Source organism: Anas acuta, chromosome 17, assembly GCF_963932015.1.
Source record: "Anas acuta chromosome 17, bAnaAcu1.1, whole genome shotgun sequence".
Classification (NCBI taxonomy): domain Eukaryota; kingdom Metazoa; phylum Chordata; class Aves; order Anseriformes; family Anatidae; genus Anas; species Anas acuta.
Window position 1 is genome coordinate 5,466,645 of NC_088995.1, and position 21,149 is coordinate 5,487,793.

Sequence of the window (21,149 nt, forward strand, 5' to 3'; positions counted from 1 at the left end):
CCATGGGGACAGGAAGGGGACATGGGAACACAGCCAGCATCCAGCCCCTGCACCCTATGGTGGCCCTGGGGGAGACACACCAGGGGGGGCTCAGTGCGGGAACAGGATTTGGCCCCAACCCCACCAAGAGGGGGAAACTGAGGCAGGAGCGGGGCTCCGGGACCCCCAGCGGGACCCCCCGGGCAGTGGTTGCTGGCGTCACCCCAAGCAGCGGGGTCCAAAAGAGGTCCCTGGGGTGCCAGGGACAGGCCCACAGCTCGCCCCCCACCCCAAGGAAGGCAGAGCAGGGGAAATCCCAAATCCCCTTCCCGAGGGGTCAGCATGAGCTGGACCCCACAGGGGCTCAGCAGCCCCAGGGGAAAGCTCTGCTGGCTTTTGGGGTCCTGGATCAAGGGGGACACGAGCCCACCGTCCCCAAAAGGGACTAAAGGGGCTCCTCCAGGCTGCTGCACCCACCAGGGTGACATTCCGAAGAGAGGCCAGAAGTGGTACGTTTATAAACATCGGGAATTTTATTATTATTTTTTTTTTAATAAAAAAAAAACATCACAACCATTAACATCGTTACAGTTAGTCGCCACCTCCGGGGGTGGCACACGGTGATACGAGCATGCTCACAACGGGGGGGGCGCAGCGGTTTAGTCGGAGTTAAACAACCATTTTTAAAAGGGGATGGGGGGGGAAGAGGAGGGGGGAAAAATAACTCGGCACGCTACCGTTGAACTTGGTTTTAATGTTTCTCCACAAACGGTGAAAAATACTAAAGTACAGACGAGGAATAATCATAATGTTGCGGCCAACATTATAAATATGGAATTATAAATTTAAAACATTTTTTTTTTCTGGTTTAAAAAATAAATCTGGTAGTAAATGCAGCTCTGCGGGGTCTGCCTCTAGTAGGGCCGGTCTCGGCGCTCCTGGCGGTGCTCACCCCTGCAAGGAAAGAGGCTGGGTTAGGTGTGATATTGGGGTGTCCCTCCCAGCTGGGCCCCCCCCCCGTGTTGATTTCCACCATTTGGTGTCTCCCCGTGCCCTAACACCTCCCTCCCTCCTTGTTCTTCTCAGGGTAGAGCCCCCCCGGCCCCCAGCCCCCTGCCCCACGCACTTGTCCATCTTTCCTGGTCCTCCACGCCTGCCGCCTCTGCCTCCGCCTCCCATCTGGTCCATCAGGGGGCCAGGGGGGCCTCCGGGTCCTCCTCCTCGCCGTCCTCCTCCTCCGTAGCCACCTCGATCCATGCCCCGGCCGCCTCTGAAGCCACCTCTGTCTCCGCCGCGGCCGCCTCTGAACATGCCACCGGGTCCCCCGCGGTCCATGAGGCCCCCTCCTCCTCTTCCTCCTCGCATCCCCCCGGGGCCGCCTCTGCCGCGGTCTCCTCCTGGAGGGAAGGGAAAAAAAAGCTCGGAGCAACCAGAGCCAGAGCCTGCCGGGGCCAGACACCGCTCCAGCCCTTCCAACCCATCCCCTCCTCAACCAGGGATGTCTCAGGGCACTGAAACGGGGCGAGGAGCAGGAGCTGGGGGGGGCTGAGGGGAAACGAGGCTGGGGACAGGAGGTGCTGCCTGCACACAGCCGTTGTTACACCCAGGGGCTGATGGATCGTGGCAAGGAAGTCTCCTTGAGAGCCAGGAGGGATGGGAGGCTCGTTAAGAGGGCACTGCCTGGGAGTAACGAGGCCAAAGTGGCGCTGCGGGGAACTGGAGCACCAGCGACAGCCCCACAGAAGAGACTTGGCAGCTCAGGGAAGTGTGGGAGAGGCTGAGGTCAGAGCAGTCCCAGCCTCTGCCTCACAGCTCAGAAAAGGGATAATTCCTCAGCAGCTCTCGGGGCAGGGAGCAGCCACTCCCTAAAACATCCCCAGAACAGTGCCCGGGGCAGCTGACTGCCCTCGTGGCACTCCTGGAAACCTCTGTGCCACCGGCCCGGCCCGGCCCTGAACTCTATCACACACGTACCTGGAGGGGGAAACGGTGGCGGCAGAAACCCTTCTGGTTTAGGAGCCTTGCACTGATTGCACTCTGTTCTCCAGGCAAAGTTCTGGTTTCCACATCCCCTAGGTTAAAGAAAAACAAACAAACAGTCAGCACAAACCGGGAATGCGTTTCTGGTTAGGTAAGGCTCAGAAGTGTTGCGTGGCCACCTAACAACACCACGTCCGGGCGCAGGAAACACAAAGGCTGGTCAGCGGGACCTGGAGCAAGTCCCGGAGCAAGCCCACAGCACGGTGGAACTTCCTTTGCTTTTGAGAAGGGCCTATTTGTGTCTCAGAGCCTCAAACAAAAGGCTCCTTGCGGTGCTCTAACAGCCTGAGGTTCTCTCCCTGCCCCCGGGGTGGTTATGCAGGTGCCAGGTCCTCGTGTGACGTGGTGACACGAGGTGACATGCGGTGACACTGCCTGGGGAGGGGGTCTCTGTGGGGTACTCACGGGTTGGGGCACTGCCAGTCGCCGGCGCGGTGCTGGACGCTGCCCCCAGAGGGGTTTCCCCTGGAGCCTCTCGGTCCTCGGGAGGAGAAGCCGCCCCTGTCTCCTCCTCGGCCTCCCATCCTGCCCATGGGACCGCTCGGGCCGCCGGGCCCCCCCGGGCCTCCAGGCCCCCCCGGCCCTGTAAGGAAGGCAGCGTTAGGGACAGGAACGAGCCAAACTGGAGGACGCGGCCCCTCTGGGGCTGGGGGAGCTGCTGTTACCTCCGCGGAGAGGGGGAGGCATTCCCCGCTGCTCACGGGGCGGCATCCCGCCCCTCATGCTGTTCATCGGGCCCTTCTTCCGCGTGAGGGAAACCTTCAGCTTGCTGCCCTGGAAATCCTTCCCTAGGAGGAACACAAGGGCAAGAGCCTCACTGCGAGCCGGGGTGTCCACTGTCAGCCAGACCCCGGCATCACACACATCACAGAGTCCCTGACCACATGGAAAGCATCGCCCATCGTACCAAGCTTACCTGTTCCAGTTAAAACTAGGAACTTTTTAGGTTTTTTAGGCACGAGCCCGACTGCCTGGAGCCAGCCTTACATCACCGCTGGCCTCCATGCAGAGGACAGAACTGCTGACTTCTGTCAGACACACATTCAGTCACGAGGCAAACCCATCCCGAAACGCAGCCCATGTACTCACCATCAAACCACTCGACAGCTGTTTTGGCAGTAGATGGGTCATCGTACGACACCGTGGCATCTCCTTTTGGCTTGCCGGTTTCTTTGTCGATGTAGAGGTGTATCATGGGCTGCCCGGTCCTCTTGTTCATCTAGCAGGACACCAAAACGTCATCGCCAGTCACACAGCCCTGTGTGCTGAGCGGGGATTCTCTTCTCTGTTCCGCCTCCATTTGAGACAACGGGCTTCCTAGGTGAGCCTCTCTTAGGCATCCCCACGGCAGAAAAAAGGGCCCGCTGGCTTACTGCGTGTGACAGCTCCTCCCCAGATAGGCAAACAAATGAGGAACTGGCCCCAGACAGCACTGCCTGGCCCAGCAGCCTCTCCCACAAGCACCTGCTGCTGCAAGGACTGAGCTGCAGCCTCTCCACATCCTCCCCCACCCCGATCCCTCAAGCTGTCACATCCCACCAGCAGATCCACAGCCACGCTTCCTTCCCGCAGGACTGGAAGTGCTGCCGCTTGCACACATCTCATGGAGATGCCGAGGGACAAATCCTGCAGAGGCTCTTTGGGAAAGATGGAGCTACAAGGCAGCCCCAGAACATGGTGGGCTTATTGCCCAGGCAGATGTGGCCAGCTGCTGGTGGGGACAAGTGACATGCTTGGCAGGGACGTGGGCAAACCCAGTCCCTTTCCCTGTGCTCTGCCCGCTGGAGGTGGGCAGGAGCTGAACTGCGCACACGGGTTCCTCTCACCTTGACGACCCCGCACTGTTTGAAGAAGTCTGCCAGATCCTCCAGGGTCACATTATCATTGAGTCCCTGCACATACACCGAGCTGTTGTCTGAGTCCTCGTCTGGGTCCATGGGTGGGCCTAGGAGACAATTCACAGCGTCACTGTGCGAGCAGAGGCAGCAGTTTGGCAGCACGGAGCCCTCGGGTCACATCAGCCCCTCGGCCAGCTGTGGCTCCTCTTTCCAAGGGTGCATTTACCCCAAACGACATGGGAATGAGGTACTGAGAGTGGTGACCCCGCAGCAGCTGCTAAGGGCAGGGAGGCAGCTCCGCTCTGAATGTGCTGGCTGCCTCCTCTGCTCCCTGCAGACAGACAGACACCCAGACCCTCCCAGCGCAAAGCAAACGGCACTGTTAGGCCGCTTGGGGGTAACGGGAGACCTCTGAGGACCCCAGCCTGAATTGTGCTTTCTGCTGCACAGAGCAGCTCCTCAAACAGCCCCTGGTTCCCACGGAGAAGCGTAAGCCTCTCACAAACACCTGTGGTTTTCCACCAGTCCATGATCTCATGAGTCAGGAATAAAGGAATGAATGAACTGGCCACAAAGGGACTGCAAGTGCAGAGCATCCTCGTGCTCCTTCTACAGAAGGGTCAGACACAGGGTAACATCTTCCACGGCTCCAGCCCTCGTCCCGAGCAGAGGACGAGCACAGAAATCACAATTTCACGAGCCTGGGAGGGATTGCGAGCAGTTATTTGCAATTACCTAAGTCAAGGTCCGGTCCTTCTTCCATGTGTCCTGCCAGTCAGGAGAGAATCATAAGAAGCTGTGTTAGTGCACGCCTTGCGGGCTGAAGGACCGACACACACAACACTATCTACTTATAACCACCATTCGATGGCGTTGGTTAAACTCAACTTGACCCGCATTGCAAAAACGTCAGCAATGCACCTTTACTTGGCGATCGGTTCGCTAGTTTTAGCAGCCTTTCAAACCATTAACCACTATTACGCTTTTTTTTTTTTTAAATGCTTTACCAGGCCAATCGGTTTTAAGTTCATTAATAAAAAGTTACTTTTAAAGAAAAAAATTTATCAAATCCAAACCATTTATTTTCCCCAAATTACAGAAGTGGTTTCTCAATTCTTCCGAGTTACCCTGTGTCCTGTAACCGCATACCCCTAGGCATTGCCGGCAGTACCCATTACAGTCTTGTTGCACATGTCATTTTAACCACTTAAACTAATAAAAATTACACTTTTTCTAAAAACTGACTGCAATTTTTTTTTTTTTTTTTTTAACACTATCCATTGTAATGCTCAAAAACTTACCACCAGGCTTATTGAAGCCACCTCGCTCTCCAGCGCTGCTGGGGGGATAAACGAAGAAATGAAGGCCTTTCCCTTTACAAAGCCAGTACCGCTCTGAGCCTCTGCGGCTCACTGGGAAGAAGGGCACTGGCTAAACATCTCCAAACAATGCATCTGTCTCTCTCTCTCTCATCTTGTCACTATGCCTTTCTTCAGGGCAGCTTGCTCAAATTTCCTTTACATACACAACCTCGCTTGTCTGGTTTTAGACACCACTTTGCTGTCGGTACCCTTCCATTTACTTGTAGTAGCGGTATTATCAGTGCAATACTTGGCAAAAAATGTTTTCGGGCGTTACAAATTGTGCTTTTATTCCAAAAAAAAAAAAATAAATCACTGGGTCGTTCGCTGGTCAACTCCCTCCCCTCTGTGTGTACATAAAGGTGCACCCTCAGCCTCTCGCAGCACGAGCGCGAAACGAGCCCGCAGGTCCCTGACATTAACAGTTAAAAGGTAGGAGACAACCATACGCGATGCCTACAACACAGTTCAGATGACATTTCCGCTAAAACCTCGGTATAAAGCCATACATTCAGGTCGCTACTGAATTTAACAAGTCTCTGTGGAAGGAGAACTTACAGAATACAGCGAGGGCTCGAAGGCCTGGGGTGCAGCTTTGTGGACACAGACCGGGACCGAAGATTTTGGCACGCGCCAATGCAAACTCATGGCCGCAGCTTTCATCGAAAGCTTTGGCTGAAGCTTTCGCTTTAGGACTGCTTTCAAGTGCTGGTTAATTAGGAAAATGCCACCTGAAAAGTATTTTTGTCGTTTCTTTCTCTTTTTGGCAAGACAAAAGCTGGTTTGAAGGAGACAAGCAGAGGAGGGAGAGCACCACTATTTTCTAGCAAGTATTGCACCTCTAATACTGGAAAAAAAAAGTTGTCAATACACAGTTTCAAGCTGTTGCATGCAGCTTTGCCTCCTTTTGTTAAAGTACACACCATTTACGTAATGTCTCTCTTTTTAAACATATACGTTTACACTTTTTTTTTTTAACGTTACACAATTCTTAAGTAGTATACCTCCTCTGGTTTTATTACCAAACAACAAGTATTCAGTTACCAAAGTTACAGAAGGATTCCATTTATACAATGAATACATTTGGTTAAAAATATTCTATGTATATTTTTCCTCTCCATATGGACACCGTGTCTAGTCCCACTTTTCATTATGCTGCCGGCTGAGTACTGAGTACGGGTACTTTTTAAGTATTGAAGTGTATACAAGGCTCTCACTTTGTAACCTGTAGCATATAAATGCGACAAAGCATGTTAAAAAGTTTCCATGTTTAACAGCCAATGAAAATATAAAATAATCGAGTCAATGAAAAAGGGCACGTTAATAACATCGAGCTCCTTACCTGCTGGAGACACTGAAATCCATCACCACAGCATAATAAGAAGGGCCGAGTTCCCCTACCTGCCCCTGGGTGCTCATAGGAAGGCCACCTTTTCCATGGACAGCAGAAAGTCTGCGTCCATAGAGCAGGGGGCCCTCTTTTATGGTCTAGTCAGGTGGAAATCGCTAAATACGTAATTTATGCTGGGATTACGGCGTGGAATTAGAGATAAATGATACATCTTTGGCACGAGAAACTCCAGAGGGGCTAGAAATTTTAAGATGTGATGACAGACATTTCAAGTGTCTACATCTACTTTAAACCATTAGAGAAATAAATACATCATGGGTGAAATCTTTATGCAGAACCGTGGAACTCTACTCCACTCGAGCCAATTCAAGCCAGATGTGTCCCAACACGAGCAAGGCTTTTTTCTTCTGTTTCCACGCGTTGGTGGTTGCGTTTCTCTGATAAAGATTTCACGCCACTTCAATTCATTTCGACAGAGCTATGCAGAGTGGGACCGTAGCTTGCCGAGCTCCGGTTGCCACCAGGCACTCAAGCAGCTCAAGAGGTTGCCTACCAGCGAGGAGCTGCAGTTCCACCTGCCCTGCCAAAATACGAGGGCCAGCGCTTCGCATCCCATGCCACATCTCCAGCGAGCATCTACAGACGCTCTGCATAGCTCTGAACTAAGGTGCGAAGGGATGGAACACACACAAAGCTACATCTTCCTCCTCTTCCTCGCCTTTGGGACCAGTCCTCCTTCCTCGCCTCTATCCAAACAAACAGCACGGGCAGGGAGACGACCTGCTGACCTGCAGACACAGGTTTACCAAACCAGGTTTTGCCATCAGTTAAAATGGCCAAACTGATTTAGAGCACCTGAAAGCTCCAACGGGGAGCAGTCCCGGAAGTCAAGCCAGAGCTTTATACGGCCTTGGGGTTTTTTTCTTCACGCTCCAGCCAAGCTCCAAGCGTTCTGGCCACTCGGAGTCCCGGCTTCACCAGCAGCAATCAGCCCCACACATACACGTACAGACGCAGCTCGGCATGCTACCGCTAAGGCGAAGAGGCTGACACCAGGCTTCTGCCTTGTACATACCTGAACTCTCAAAGTCCCCACTAGCGAGTGAGGCACAGGAATTGACTCCTGGACCTGGCGGGAGGTTTGTGTGTGTTCAACCCAAAGTTACTGTTAAACCCCACAGAGGATTTCACCTCTGCACGACCACGAAGGGAGCTGAAAGTTGCAGGTTTAGCAATACCCCTAGATCCCCCGAGCCCAACCAGCTGCAGGACAGAAAAAAAAACATATATCCTGCTCCTATTCCCCCTCAGATAACATTTCCATGGAATAAAGCAATGCTGCTACAGAGATGCTCTCCATGGAAGCACAGCTGGGAATGTCAACCTTTCAGTCCCTTCTTTCCATTTCAAATCCTAGGGGTGAAACAGAATTAGATAAAAGGAGAAAAGATTTGCTCTTACCCCATTCCACCGCGTCCTCCTCCCCGCCCACCTCTGCTCATGCCTCCACGATCATATCCCCCTCTTCCCCTGCCCCGGTTATCAGGGCCGCTCATATTCCGGTTCTCTCCTGGGCCTGAAAAGCCTCCGGATTCCTGTCCGTATACGTTCATGCTGCTAGGATGGTCCTGACGGAACGAGCCTGAGGAAGTTTGTAACAAAAACATCAGAGAGCTGCAGACAAGAGTGGGTCCTGTTCCCTTTCAAAGCCTTTCTCCATACCTTCAGCAGCAGAAGGGACAGTATCACATAAAAGTTGTTTGCTAGCACTTAAGGAGCGACGTGCCACTTGGGGAATCAGGTTTTAAGGCAGGCCCTACCAGCCTGCCCTCTGCAGAATGGTCACCAGGCTGTTTGTACTGAGTTGTATTTCTCATTTCTGTGTTTTTCAACCATCTGCCCACCTTCCCCACGCTGAGGGGAGCATTGTAATTGTCTAATGAGCCAGGCAAGCTGTTGGTCAGTGAGCGAGGGCAAAAACCAGCTACAGTGTGCTCCCTTCAGCACAGCCGCATGCTCAGATCCTTCAGACCCAAATAAAGCCACTCAAAGCCTCCCTCAGAGACAGCTCACCCTGCAAGGGCGATGGAGACCGACCCTTCCCTCACCAATCCCACAGCTCTGCTAAGCACACTCACTCTGCTGGCCGTAACTGCTGCTCTGCTGGCTGTACTGGCTTGGGGCCTGGCTGTAGGATCCCGTCTGGGGCGGGTAACTCGTTGGGGGCGGCTGCTGCCCGTAGCTGCTCTGCTGGCCATAGCTAGTCTGCTGGCCGTAGGTGCTCTGTTGCCCGTAGGTGCTCTGCTGGGAGTAAGTGCTCTGATCGTAACTGCTTGGCTGCGTGGAGGAGTAGCTGGAAGACAAAGGCATTAAGAAGACGGGAAGATAAGCCAGCGCACCGCCACGTGTGCATTAGGCTGCAGAATTGGCTCACGCTGGGCAGTAAGGCAATTAGAAGCCATATGCACCATCGCAAACCACTTAAAAAGGTGAAGTCATCCTATGGAGCCTGGCCTGATGGCAAGAGGAAGAATAAACCTGGTAGACTGCTACAAACAAAACCAACGTGACCGTTCACTGTTTACCTCTAGAAAGAGGCTGAAGTGCAAGGGCAGAAGTCAGAGGCAAGACAGCTAACAGCCTCCCCTTCCGCTTCAGTGCTGAAATACTTTCAGATGATTGATAGTAAAACTTGTCCCCTCATGCACTTCAGGCTTTGAACACTTCAAAACATACGCTCTAGCAGTCAGCATCAAAACATCAAAGACACCTCAGGGAAAGGGGTGAGCTCCTTCTCAAAACCACGTGTAATGAGGCAGTAAAAGCTCACTTTCATACTCTACAGCTCAGGAACTTCTTAAAAAACATTTTTCACTGTTTTGTCTTGCCACTTCAGGTGTGCAGGCAGAGATGTTTCTGTACCCGATTCTAGCCTCATCTTCCCTAGAACAAGTACCACCCAACCAGAAACAGGCCTCCCTCCTTCCAGGACACCAAACCTCCTTCTACACTTGTTCATTTGAAATCCCTTGAGAAAAAAAATCCTTTTGCCCAAGTGAACCCCAAAATTCTCAGGCTAGCCGCACGAGGCTTTGCTTTCTGAAAGAATTACCTGGTAGGAGGATAGGAGGGAGGAGCAGTGACCGGCTGCATCGGGTAGCTGGCAGGCACCTGAGGGTAGCTGTAGTTGCTCTGTCCATAGCCTAGGCTGGGCTGGCTGTAGCCTGTCGTACTGGACTGCGGCTGGCTGGTCTCTGCTGGTTTGCTGCCATCCTGGGGTCTGAAAAGCAGCAGTGAACAATAAGGGGAGCCCGGTACAAAGCCCCACCTTGAATCCCACCGAAGCACGCTTTCTTTGGGAGGCGTTACAAGCTGGCACCACATCGGTGCTGGCTCATAGAGGCACACTGAGCCCTAAACGTTTTACCAGCTGCTGACTGGATATTTGCACACTCCCCTGCTACCAGAAAAGGCCCAGACAACATCCTGAGCTGAGAGCATAAAAGAGAACTACAGCATCTGTTTACCAGCTGCATCATGAAACCTACAGCGAGGGGCTTAGGCTTTGGCTCTGGGAGGAGCAGAGGATGTGAACTGGCCAGGAAAGGCGGTCAGCAGCATCGCCCCTCTGCTCCAGTTGTTTTTGCACAATGCTCCTAAACGATCAGCTCAAAAGGAGACAGAAATGCTGCCAGTTAAAGGCACTATTGTTTGGCAAATCCACTGCAGGCAGATATTGCTGGTGAAAGGGAAAGGATGTTTGTTATTAACTCTCAAGGCCTGAAAATAAAGATAGCTCTTTGCATGCAATTTGCATGTCCCCTTCCTTTACAATTGTCCCACGCTGCTTCGAATTTCAAAGCGTTTATCAGAGCTAAAAAGAGTTGAACTACAAGCTGGGTAAAATTACTTAAAATGGCATCAGGATTCATACTTAAATGTAATCTGATAGATACAGACAGGGCTGTCAAGCTCTGGCTTTCCTTACAGGAACAGTTACAGCAAACATCAGGCAGACGCATAAAGCTGGTTTTGCTCATTACTAAGTAAGTTTCCATTCCGTATCCTAAACCTTTCCTATCCTGAGCGAACAATTAGGCTGAACATGCTATCGACAGCGTCCAGACACAAGAGATTTAAAAAGGAAATTGTCTTCAGCATGTGCGCCCACTCAAGAACTGAGAGGGCATAACATCATCCTAGCAACCCCGTGACTCAGGATCACATCAGACTCATCCATTTTCTGGTCTAGATCATGAGTCAAGAGCCCATTTTTGCTGCTTGGTTGCTCTCCCCATCTCCCAGTAACGGCGCTGACTCACTGTGCCAGAGCAGAAGCTACCTACACTGCTTCCCCCAGCTCTGGAGAGGCGGTGGGATCAGCTACAGCTGCAGCAAAGCTTGAGTGCAACAGGCAGAGGAAAGGTGGGAGCAAAACCTGCAGGCCCCAGCTCAGCAGGCAGCGTCCTGGGGGGGCTCTCCCCACCAGCAGAGCAGAGGAGGACGACGGAAATCCCCGTTACCTTGTGGGAGCGGACGCTGCTGGCTGCTGCCCGTAGGCAGGGTAGGCAGGCTGGGTGCCGTAAGCGGACGGAGCTGCGTAGGAAGCCTGGGTGGTGGTAACCGTAGCGGTGCTGGTATCGTAGGCGGCCGTGCCATACCCCTGCACGGGCTGGCTATAGGCCGGGGGGGCGGTCGGGGTCGTGTAACCTACAACAGAGGACAGCCGGGTCAGATCAGGGACCTTTCTGACTGCTTCACTCCCGCTCGTTGTGTGCCAGACCTCACAAACCTCCACAGACCGACCCACAGCACCCTGTCACCTCCCTCCGAGAGAGCCCTGCCCTGGGAAACCCCAGCCTCCCCCAGCTCTGCCCCATCCTGGCAGCTTTTTGGAGAAACAGAAGCACCAAGCGGCACAAGGCTGACATGAGAGGTCTTTCTGAGCCATTTAGGCAGTATTGTATTAAATCAGCAATCCTAGAAACTAAAGGGGAGCACATCACATTTGCTTTAATGTAACAGAAAGGTCAGAAGCTATTTTACGTGTCTGTTTTTTGATGTTTTATGTGCCTTTGTTCCTCTTAGAAGTTCAGCTTGCTTAAGATGAAAAGCTCATGGCTCACACACATTTATTTCTGAACGATTTTACCAGAATATCCAAGACCCCAAAGCAGCTCCGTTTAGATTAGCCGTACCAGCAGCTGTCGCTAGGCAATGCAGCTGACCACTTGGCTTGTCAGCAGAGAACCACAAACCAGGTACTGCCACGGTGGCTTTTTTATCATTAAGAACCTTGCAAGCACGTTTTCAAATTATGAAAAAAAGATTTACCTAGAAAGCCATCAATTACAGATTTTCTTAGCAAAAGCTCACTTCCTAAAAACACAAAACGATTGCCAGAAAGCAGCCAACTGGCCTCAGTCTTACTGAGGTGATCTTAATTGCACCAATTAAGGTAACAGCTTCTCCATCGCTTAATATTTTGATTAAACGGGGGACACTTGTGACATACTCTTCTAATTACAAAGCGTTTCAGGCACATTGCGCCCAGCTCTTTATTGTGACGCCCTCGTTTCCCAGATGAAAGCACTTCCAGCAGAACACAGCGTATGGCTGCAGCTCCTTCCCCTCATCCAGCGCACCCTCCCAAGGCACAGCAGCACTTCCAACCTCACTGTGCTCTGCTACCAAACCAGGCCTCTCCAGCCAGCAAGTACAGAGCTAGAGAAGCAAAAGGAGAAGTGAGAAGTCTGCAAGCAGACCTGAAAAAACAAGCTGCAGCTTCCCATCCTGCTGTTACTCTCAGGCTCTCCAGTTAGTCTCAGGATCCTGATGAAGGGGCTCCGAGCAGGCAGAAGCCTTTCCCCCTTTTCCACCTACAAAAGACGGCCCGAAAGCCCTTGCCTGCTCCCACAAGCCTGGTGCCTCCTGTGCTCACAGGCTTATCACGCTGCTGCCCTCCTCCTGAACGCCACGGGCTGGCTTCCACTGCACGCTGCTGCCAAGCTGGAAACACCAAAGCTGGCTGGAAACACTGAGGCAGGTAAGCAAGCTCCCCTCCCACCAGGAGATAATGGCAGGAGCCACCAGCAAATCACTTCTCCTGGTCATTCAGCTGCTCCTTGGTGCTGAGAGGCTCTCTGAAAAGCCAAGTCCTGTTCCGAGCGTTACTGAAAAGGGGGAGTGAAACGATGCTGAACGGGTTTTGGTGCCTCAGAAGAATTTAAACAGCCCAAACTCTTCAGTGTGAGCCCCCAGAGAGCCGACACCAGAAGCTGAAGGAATTCTTACTTGAACTGGCTGAGGCCTGAGCGCTTATTAAAAAAACCTGCTGCTTGCGTAAGTGTAGTGTGACGTGCGTGCCGCTGAAACCACAGCCCCTGGGCACAGCCGTACCCCGGGGAGCAGCGGTCCCAGGGCCAGAGCTGTCTTCTTCCCAAACTGGGACCCTCGTGGGTTGGGAAGCACTGGCCTCCCGCATGGAGTGGGCTTGCTGGTACCTGGCTCTGCACGGGGGGAAAATCATCCTGAGCTTTCCTGCCCCAGCTCTAGAAGGAGCGTTTCGCTTGAGCGAGTGCGCTCAGCGGGAAGCGTCTGCACCAAAAAAAGAACAAGCAGCGATTTAACATCCCGCTGCTCCACGTGTTGGTTTCAGCAACAGCAGTTTAAAGACTCAGAAAACCCTCAGGAGCTGTGTTTTTGAAGGGGCCGTTTACACAGCGTCGCTTCTCCCTCCTCCCCTCGTCAGTTAACGAGACAAGTGGCAGATCTGCAGAACAAACACTGCAAGGAAAGGGGAACAGCAGCACTTTGACAACCTGCTTTAAGAAGTCCAGTGACGTGGCTCAGTTTCCTCTCCGAGCACTCATGCCTGCGAGCAAAACCCTCATTGAAGTCTAGGAAACCTTCACGCAGAAAGGGCAAGCTGGCAGGTTTTGGTCCTCAGAGAGCATCGAGCTAAGAACTGTGGTCAGAGAGGTTTATTCTGAAACAAGCAGGCTTCGTGTCAGCCAGCAGCATTTTCGGAGGCTTCTCTCCGATTCCAGCAGCACCAGAAGCTCCCCACAGGTCCACGAGCCCAAAGAAAGCCAGCTCCTGCTGGGCACACGCTCCTCCCCGCGAGGCTCCAGGGAAGGGGAAGCAGGAGCTGCCCTCTCCCTGCTTTATTCTGGTAGGTAATCACAGGGTAGCGGGGCAGCCAGCATAGCTCAGGGCGTGCCTACTTCCCAATTCGGAACACACGAGGAACTCTTTACACATCCAACCTTCAATTTCACAGGTGGAGAGAGAAGTGGGAGCTGGTTATCTTTCACAAGGAGCTCCTGCTGGACTACGCAGAGCAGATCCATGCTTCGAGATTTGCAATGCTGCATTTGGCCCCGGCCGACGTTGTTAGAAAGCCAATAACCACCCAGCTGCAGCTGTTTATTTACTCTTGTAATTCAGGCTTACATCCTGCAGTGATTAAAGAGCAAACCATGACCACAGGCACGATGGTGCTGATTAATCCCCTAATCCACTTGCTGCCGGCAGAGCTGCAGAGGAGCCCGTGGGTTCCTGACCCCGGGGGCTGGACCAGAGGCCACCAAGTCACCTTCTCCTGTAGCCACGGGAGCAAGGAGGCTGGAGGCAGGCTGCTCCACCTGAGATGTCCCCAGGCACCTTAGAACAGCCCCAGTCTGAGGCACACAGTCCCTAGCGGGCACATACATCTGCACGGGATCCGAATTTCCCTGCAACAATGGAATCTTACAAAAAAAAGACACTGAGACAAAAAAAAAGTCACTTGGTTTTTAAGTTAGTGCAGAATCGCGGTGAGTTGTCTGCTACAAAAAGGTGATGCCAAGGAAAAAGAAACTGAAATTCAACTGCAAAACTTGCAGGTCTCTCAGGACACGAAGATACAAGCCCCGGGCTGCACCGTGGGCTCTGCATGGTACAGAAAGCCAGAACGAGCACTCGGCAGAGGCAGTGACAGGCTCTGAGCACCATCAGCCTCATTTGCCCAGCTCCTGAAGGAGAGGCAGGTACAGGAAGAATAAATCCAACCTGGCACTCTGCCTCGAGAGCAACACCACCAGCTCTGCCACAGACATGCCGCACGGGTTGAGGCAAATCGCACGTGAAGGCCTGACACAGCCTCTCATTGGGCCACTTCCTCAGCTTTCTTTTATTCTGGATGAAAAAAATAAAAGCAGCGTTTTGGCTCCACAAGAAGCCATGCAGAAAAGACACCCGATATTATTATTACTCCAGCAAATTTGCTCTTGAGGAACAAGCACAAGCACAACCCTTGCAGGAGCGGAGTCAGCAGTACGGACCAAGGGACTCAAGCATTTCCAAGAAAAATCCGAGAAGTCCCCAAATCAATTTTGCTGCCTGTTTACATCCACGGCCTGGTAAAGGCAAGGAGAAAACCCGCAAATAACCAGCAGTGCCACCGGCTAGAGGGCACTGCTTCTTGTCCTGCAGGACACATCCTGCCTGCCAGGCAGATTTTCCTCAGCCACACCAAAGATGTCCAACACATCTACTCCATGGGATGTTATTTTCTCTCTGCCTCCTCCTCGCAAGGTTCCCCAGTGGTTTTTGTGGCCAGGTGCCCCCCCGGAACATCTCCTGCCTGTCCCAGCATTCCCGTGCTTTGGGAAACACCGAAGAAAGCTCCCACTGCAACAGCAATTCATGCCTCTCATAGCCAAGAGTGAATCTGCAGAAAAGTGCACCCAAGGCACTGCTCGGAGGAAAAACTCTTCTCTTTTTCGAAGTCTCCTGAATATTCAGTCCAAACGTAACAATTAAATGAGGTCTCAACAGTTTCTTTCATACATCAAGACGCTCACACATACAGGACTCCAGGTCAAAGAGTCCAGGTCCTTCAGGGAACGGTAAGGTTGTGTTCACCTGAAGCATCTGGGCATGGCTGTCAGTGTTTAGGAAGTTCTACCCACAAACCACACCTCTCACACCTCTCAGAGCTGCTTGTTACAGAGGTGTGGAGGTTGCAAACCACTGCATCCCAGCAAATCCTCCCTGTCCTTGTGCGCGCTGCGCTGCTGGGTGGTTTTGGTGCTGGAAGTGACACCCAGAGGGTTAACACCGCAAGCTTAGCCAGGATGAGCCGGCACTTTGCATGCAGGAGCGAGCAGGAGCCAGACCTGTGCTGGTCCCTTGTGGGAAGCACAAGGCAAGGAGTGGAGGGCACGCTATCAGAACGGGCACGCAGCACCTTCAGGATTTGGTTTTCAGGGAGCGCTCAGGACACCGACTCGCCGTGTGGGCTCTGGAGCAAGCAGAGTGCAGCCTCCCACGAGTGCTGCCGTGCTCCCATTAAGCACAGCACACTCTGCAGCCACGGAGCAGGGCCCAGCTCCTACCCCAGCCCGCGCGAGGTCCCGCGGCTCTTACCGGTGGGGGGCTGCCCGTAGGACGTGGCGTACGCAGTCTGCCCGTACGTGGCGGTCGTCTGCGGCTGCGTGTAGCTGGCGTCAGCGGGCTGGCCGTACGTTCCATAGCTCTGCTGCCCGTACGTCTGCCCCGAAAATGACACGAATTTAATTCCCAAACAGAAGGCACTCGCACGCATTGCACGGACACACGCGGGCCCTGCTGGACGCAACCTGAGCCAAGCCAAGGGTACTCAAATACATGGCGCTACTGCAAGTTTCAGCGCAGATCTGCAGTGACCTTACAAACACAGCTTTTCAAAGCCAGGACCAGGGGCAGGGGGAGCCTCCTGTGTATTCACATCACACTTTTGCTCTACGTAAAGCAGAGCAGGAGAGCACCCAGCTCCCTGTCATTGCCCAGGCACACAGGAATGTTCACAAGGACCTCCTGAGGGCTAACCTGCACTGCTGGGAGCGGGGCCACCCAGAGGACAGAGCTGTCTGCTCCTGACAACGTCAGCTCCTTCAGCACTCACTAGAAGAAACCTATTTAAGCTTTCAGTAAGTTGTTATGAATGTTCTTCATGCCCACTAGTCGACAGTTTTAAAAATAAGAGATTATTGGGCTTCCGAGGGCTCGTGGTCACCCCACTGCTGCAGTTACAGCCGCTCCTGCCCCAGTGCCCTCGCAGTCAGCAAGAGATCAGCTCTCAGCTCACGTTTTACCCCAAGTTCAGGCTCAAACACAGACTAAAGAACTGCCGCTGCCTTGCTCAGTCCCGAGGAGAGCACTCAGAGCAGCCCTTTAGCCGTGGCAGCCTGATTGAGGTGGCTGGCTCAGTGCAGAGCTGCTGGTGCTGCTGTTTTGCCAGCAGCCCTCAGCCCCGTGCCACGGCCCAGACAGCCCAGACCTCGGGCACCGGGCAGCTTCTAACAGCTCCGTGTGGTCAGCTGCTGTGTTTTGGGTGAAACTGTGGGTACAGCTCAAGAAGCAGCACAAATACAAGCCTTAACAGCTGGATTTTCAGAGGTACTTGCTGGTTTCTGGGGGGAGTTTGGCAATTAAATACTTTTTGGGACCTAAGCCCGTGTTATCTGTGAGCTCCTCTCCCTGGCTCACGAGCAGCACAGATCCTCGCCAAGCCACAGATCTCAACAAAACTCCGACCAGCCTGGGATTTCCAGCACCAGTGGAAGCTCACCCCAACAAGAGGCAGAAAACCCCGTGAGCCCCCCATGGCAATCTGCCTACAGCTGAGAGGGAGAAGCGGGTTGTGCAGCCTCGCCCTGAAGGACATCGAAGCCTCCTCACACCTTCTGTGCAACCCGTACTCTGGCAGCAGCTCTCGCCTTGTCCTCCCTCCATATATTTATTCACAACACAAGGTGTTGTCATTTTCCCTTTGGCCGACCCAAATGCCAGTAGTGAGCCTGTGCTCGCCCTGTAAAGGCCGTGTTTTTGCAAAGGTATTGCAGCACCAAAGGTTTTTATGAAGGTGTTTTTTTTTGTTTTGTTTTGTTTTTTTTTTACCAGCCTGCTGCAAACTGGCTGGTGTGGGCAGCAGGAACACAGCCCAGCTGGGTTAACCCGTTTGAAGCTGCTCAGTAACATGCAGGGCAGTTGGTTTTGACTCCAGAATACTGATGTGTGTTTTTGAGTGGCGGGGATCTCCTTTCAGAAAGCACTCTTTGGAGATACTGGGTAAAAATTAACCCAGACTGCTCCAAAAACACACTTGTAGAGCGTACACAGCTGTGGTTTTAGGAGCTTGGATTCTAAGGATGAGAAAGGCATCACTTAATTCATCTCTTAAAGATCGCCATCAGTTTGCAGTCTAGCCAATTGACAAAATTAACAGTTTCAGCTACAATACCTCCATGAAAAATCTATCCCCTCCTCCTGATTTCTCCGACTGTGTTGTTTGTGACACGATAATTTCCCCCATCTCTCCTCTTTTTATCAGTCTCTCTGCCCTACACCACTAACTAAACACCCACTGACACCTCAATGTCAAATGTGCCCCAGGAATCGGGCTTCTACGGTCCCCTCAGCAACAGGTTCGGATACAGAATCAGAGAATCCTTAGGGTTGAAAAAAATCTCCCAGAACATCTAATGACATGGAAGGGGAAAGCTAAAGCTCCTTGCTGTCAGGCAGTTCTCACTCGAAGCAAGCAGCGCAGGCTGGGAGGGGAGCTACAAGACAACTTCTAGGGACAGGTTTTGAAGCTGTGTTTTGGGGCTGGCAGAGCGCTGTGTGCTTTACTGGGGGGCATGCAACTACTTCCCAACCCCCCCGTGCGTTACCTGGGTGGTCTGTGCGTATCCTTGAGCTGGCTGAGGTGCGTACGCGCTGTAGCTGCAAAAGGAATTTGAAGAGATTTATAATGCGCCCCCGTACCCCCGGCTCACACAACACATGCATCACGGGATGATTTGGACATATCCAGGTGGCTCCCGATGAAATCCCAAGGCAAGGCAAAAGGGGAAAGCCTTTGGGATGTGCACACACGGCCGAGCTGAGGCTACAGCGCAGTTACTGCGCACACATCACACCTTTTTGTGGGGTGGGATAAGAGCACGATGCGACTTACCCCTGCTGAGCTGCAGCTTGGCTGTAGGTACTGTAATCTGCAAGAGAAAAAGGAAAATAATAATAATAAAAAAAAAAGTTAACAAAGGCTTAACAAAATTAACAGCATAAGAAGGCAGCAGCTGGAATTTCCTCCTGCAACTCCAAAGGACTGCTATAAACCGCTGGAAATCCAGCCTCCAAAGAGTAAGGTAAATGCACTTTCTCAGCTTTTTTAAAGGAAACAAAACCCCTCTTCCCTTTATGGCTCCTGCTGCTCTGCAGCCACAACTTTGATCTCAAATGACCCTACTTTAATTTAACTGCCACCTTGGCTAACACCCAAGGGGACTGGCAGCAGGGTGTTTTGTTTAGGAACAAAAGAAACTGCGGGGCTGACACTCACAAAACCCCTGGTTTCAAAGGGCCAGGTTGCAAGCTCCCGGTCCGTTGGAATGACAACGCTTCGCTTTCTATTTAACTTTCAAGGACGCAAACAAACCGCTGGAAAGTTCTAACACTTTTCCCTATCAGGGTTCGGAACAGGCAGCTGGCAGCGATTCCTTCCCCAAATCCCCAGCCCGTGCCAACGCTCTGGTTTAAAGAACTGAAATCCCCAAAACCCCAGCAGAAAAAGCCTGCGCTGGCCCGGCTGGCTGCTAGGGCTGGGAAACGCATCCACGCGGCAACTACAAGGCTGTATTTGAACGTTTACAGCTCCTGCGTGCATGTTTTCCCTCCAAGTCACCACTTCCAGTTCCCATCCAAGGCTCTAGAGCAAACCCATGGCTTTGACAGAACCTCTCCAGCCGGAGCGCTTCTCCAGCCCTCCCAGGACCTGAAAGGTCCCGAGGATGGATATTGCGAACAGGCTCAGTGTTTGCTCCTGTTTGCTGCCTGGGCTTCAGCATCCGACTGAGCTGCACTCAGAGGCTGAACAGGAGCAGAGCTCAGACCCTCGCAGGGAAACGTTCTGGTGTCTCTGCTGTGATTGCACCTTGGGACAAGCCACTCTCTATCAAAGAAGCGAGCTTTATGAATTTACAGAACCCGCCTGAATCCTTCCTACAGCCCTCAGCCACCCTTAAGGTGTAACTTTCACCGCTCTGCTTCCCACCGAGCTGCCGGGGGCTCCAGGAACCGTTTTGGAATCGCCGTTTGCACCCAGCAGCAGCTCTGGAGGCCGCGGGTCTGCCTGCGTGCAATCCCAACGTACGGAGACGGGAGCTTACGGGGCGGGCTGCTCCCCTTCCCTGCACGGCTGGCAGGGCTCAGGGTGACACTGGAGGAGCTCTGTGACCAGTGGGGATGTCTGACAGGGGGAAATCGCCCCCCAGGGAGCAGCACCGGGCAGGACACACGGGGAAGGGGTCGGGGCAGGCCCCCGGGGCCCTGCCAGGCTCCACACACCACAAGGGGCCCGCGTTAAAACGCTTCAGCCCCGCTCCCACAGCCCTAACGCCTTAACGTTATAAAACAGCCACTATAAAGGGATAATACAATAAAGCAGCCATGCTATAACACGCTAATATTACAAAAAGAACAAAGCCCTGCCGATCCCCAGCCCCACAGCGCCCTGAGGCCCCCCCCGGGCCCTCACAGCCCCCTCAGCGAACCCCCCCCCCCCCCTCACAGGCCGTTACCTCCCCCCCGAGGCCCCCACAGCCCACAACCGCTCTCCCCGATCCCCCCCCGATTTCCCCAGCTCTCCCCCGGCCCCGAGGAGCCCTCCCCGGCCCCTCCAGCCCGGTCCCGGCCGGTGCCGTCCCCCCCCGTCGCGGCCGGGCCGCCCTCACCCGTGGACGCCATTTTGTCGCCTTCCTCCCTCCGCGCTCCCAACGTCCGGCCGCCGCCGCCGCCCCCGCACTGCGCATGCGCCGCCCTGCCCGGCCGGCACGTACCAACCGCGGGGGGGAAAGGGGGGGGGGGGGATGGAGGGGGTGGTACGGTCCGGGGAGGGGAGGGAGGGGAGGGAGGGGAGGGAGGGGGGTGCTGACGTCACGCGGAGGGAGGGGAGTCCCGCGTGACGTCATTAGGGGGCTAAGGGGGGGCTATGGGGGGGATTGTGGGGGGTTGTAGGGGGTGGGGGTCTCCTAAGGGGTGTGGGGGGGTCCCAAAGGGAGGTGGGGGTGCCCTGGGTGGAGTCCCCTGGGTGGGGGTCCCACGAGTGGGTGGGGGTCCCCTGGGTGGGGGTCCCTTGGGTGGGGGTCCCACAGACAGGTGGGGGTCCCCTGGGTGAGGGTGTCATGAGTGGGGGTCTCATGGATGGGTGGGGGTCCCCTGGGTGAGGGTCCCCTGGGTGGGGGTCCCACAGGTGGGTGGGGGTCCCCTGGGTGAGGGTGTCATAGGTTGGGGGTCCCACGGGTGGGTGGGGGTCTCCTGGGTGGGGGTCCCTTGGGTGGGTGGGGGTCCCTTGGGTTGGGGTCCCACAGGCAGGTGGGGGTCCCCTGGGTGGGTGTCCCCCAGCTGGGGGTCCCACAAGTGTGTGGGGGTCCCCTGGGTGAGGGTCCCCTGGGTGGGGGTACCATGGATGGGTGGGGGTCCCCTGGATGGGTGTCGCATAGGTGGGGGGTCCCAGGGGTGTGTGGGTGAGTGGGGGTCCCCTGGGTGGGTGGG

General features: G+C 53.9%; 1 protein-coding gene across 3 annotated transcripts; it reads right to left on the bottom strand.

The window, feature by feature from the left end:
* Positions 1-489: 489 nt before the first annotated feature.
* On the bottom strand, positions 490-20,449 carry EWSR1 (EWS RNA binding protein 1). Of its 3 annotated transcripts, none has more exons than XM_068701260.1 (17): positions 20,330-20,449; positions 18,556-18,592; positions 18,269-18,320; positions 15,981-16,104; positions 11,093-11,279; positions 9,682-9,849; positions 8,708-8,922; positions 8,031-8,211; positions 5,159-5,193; positions 4,593-4,625; positions 3,846-3,964; positions 3,109-3,238; positions 2,685-2,807; positions 2,425-2,602; positions 1,954-2,051; positions 1,106-1,376; positions 490-933 (listed from the first exon to the last, which is right to left on the bottom strand). In XM_068701260.1, exons 1-17 carry the CDS (start codon positions 20,340-20,342, stop codon positions 894-896), a joined length of 2,004 nt encoding a protein of 667 aa, XP_068557361.1. In that variant the 5' UTR covers positions 20,343-20,449; the 3' UTR covers positions 490-893. The 3 variants fall into 3 exon arrangements, with proteins under 3 accessions (XP_068557361.1, XP_068557360.1, XP_068557362.1); XM_068701259.1 differs by having other exon boundaries at positions 5,159-5,196; XM_068701261.1 differs by lacking the exons at positions 490-933; positions 1,106-1,376; positions 1,954-2,051; ... (3 more) ...; positions 3,846-3,964; positions 4,593-4,625 and having other exon boundaries at positions 5,159-6,443.
* Positions 20,450-21,149: the final 700 nt, after the last annotated feature.

Excerpts from the sequence above, each read along its gene's own strand:
- EWSR1 (XM_068701259.1), bottom strand. Across the intron at positions 3,965-4,592 it reads AGGACCGGACCTTGACTTAG|GCCCACCCATGGACCCAGAC; the intron begins GTAATTGCAAAT and ends ATTGTCTCCTAG. Across the intron at positions 2,052-2,424 it reads GACTGGCAGTGCCCCAACCC|GGGATGTGGAAACCAGAACT; the intron begins GTGAGTACCCCA and ends TCTTTAACCTAG.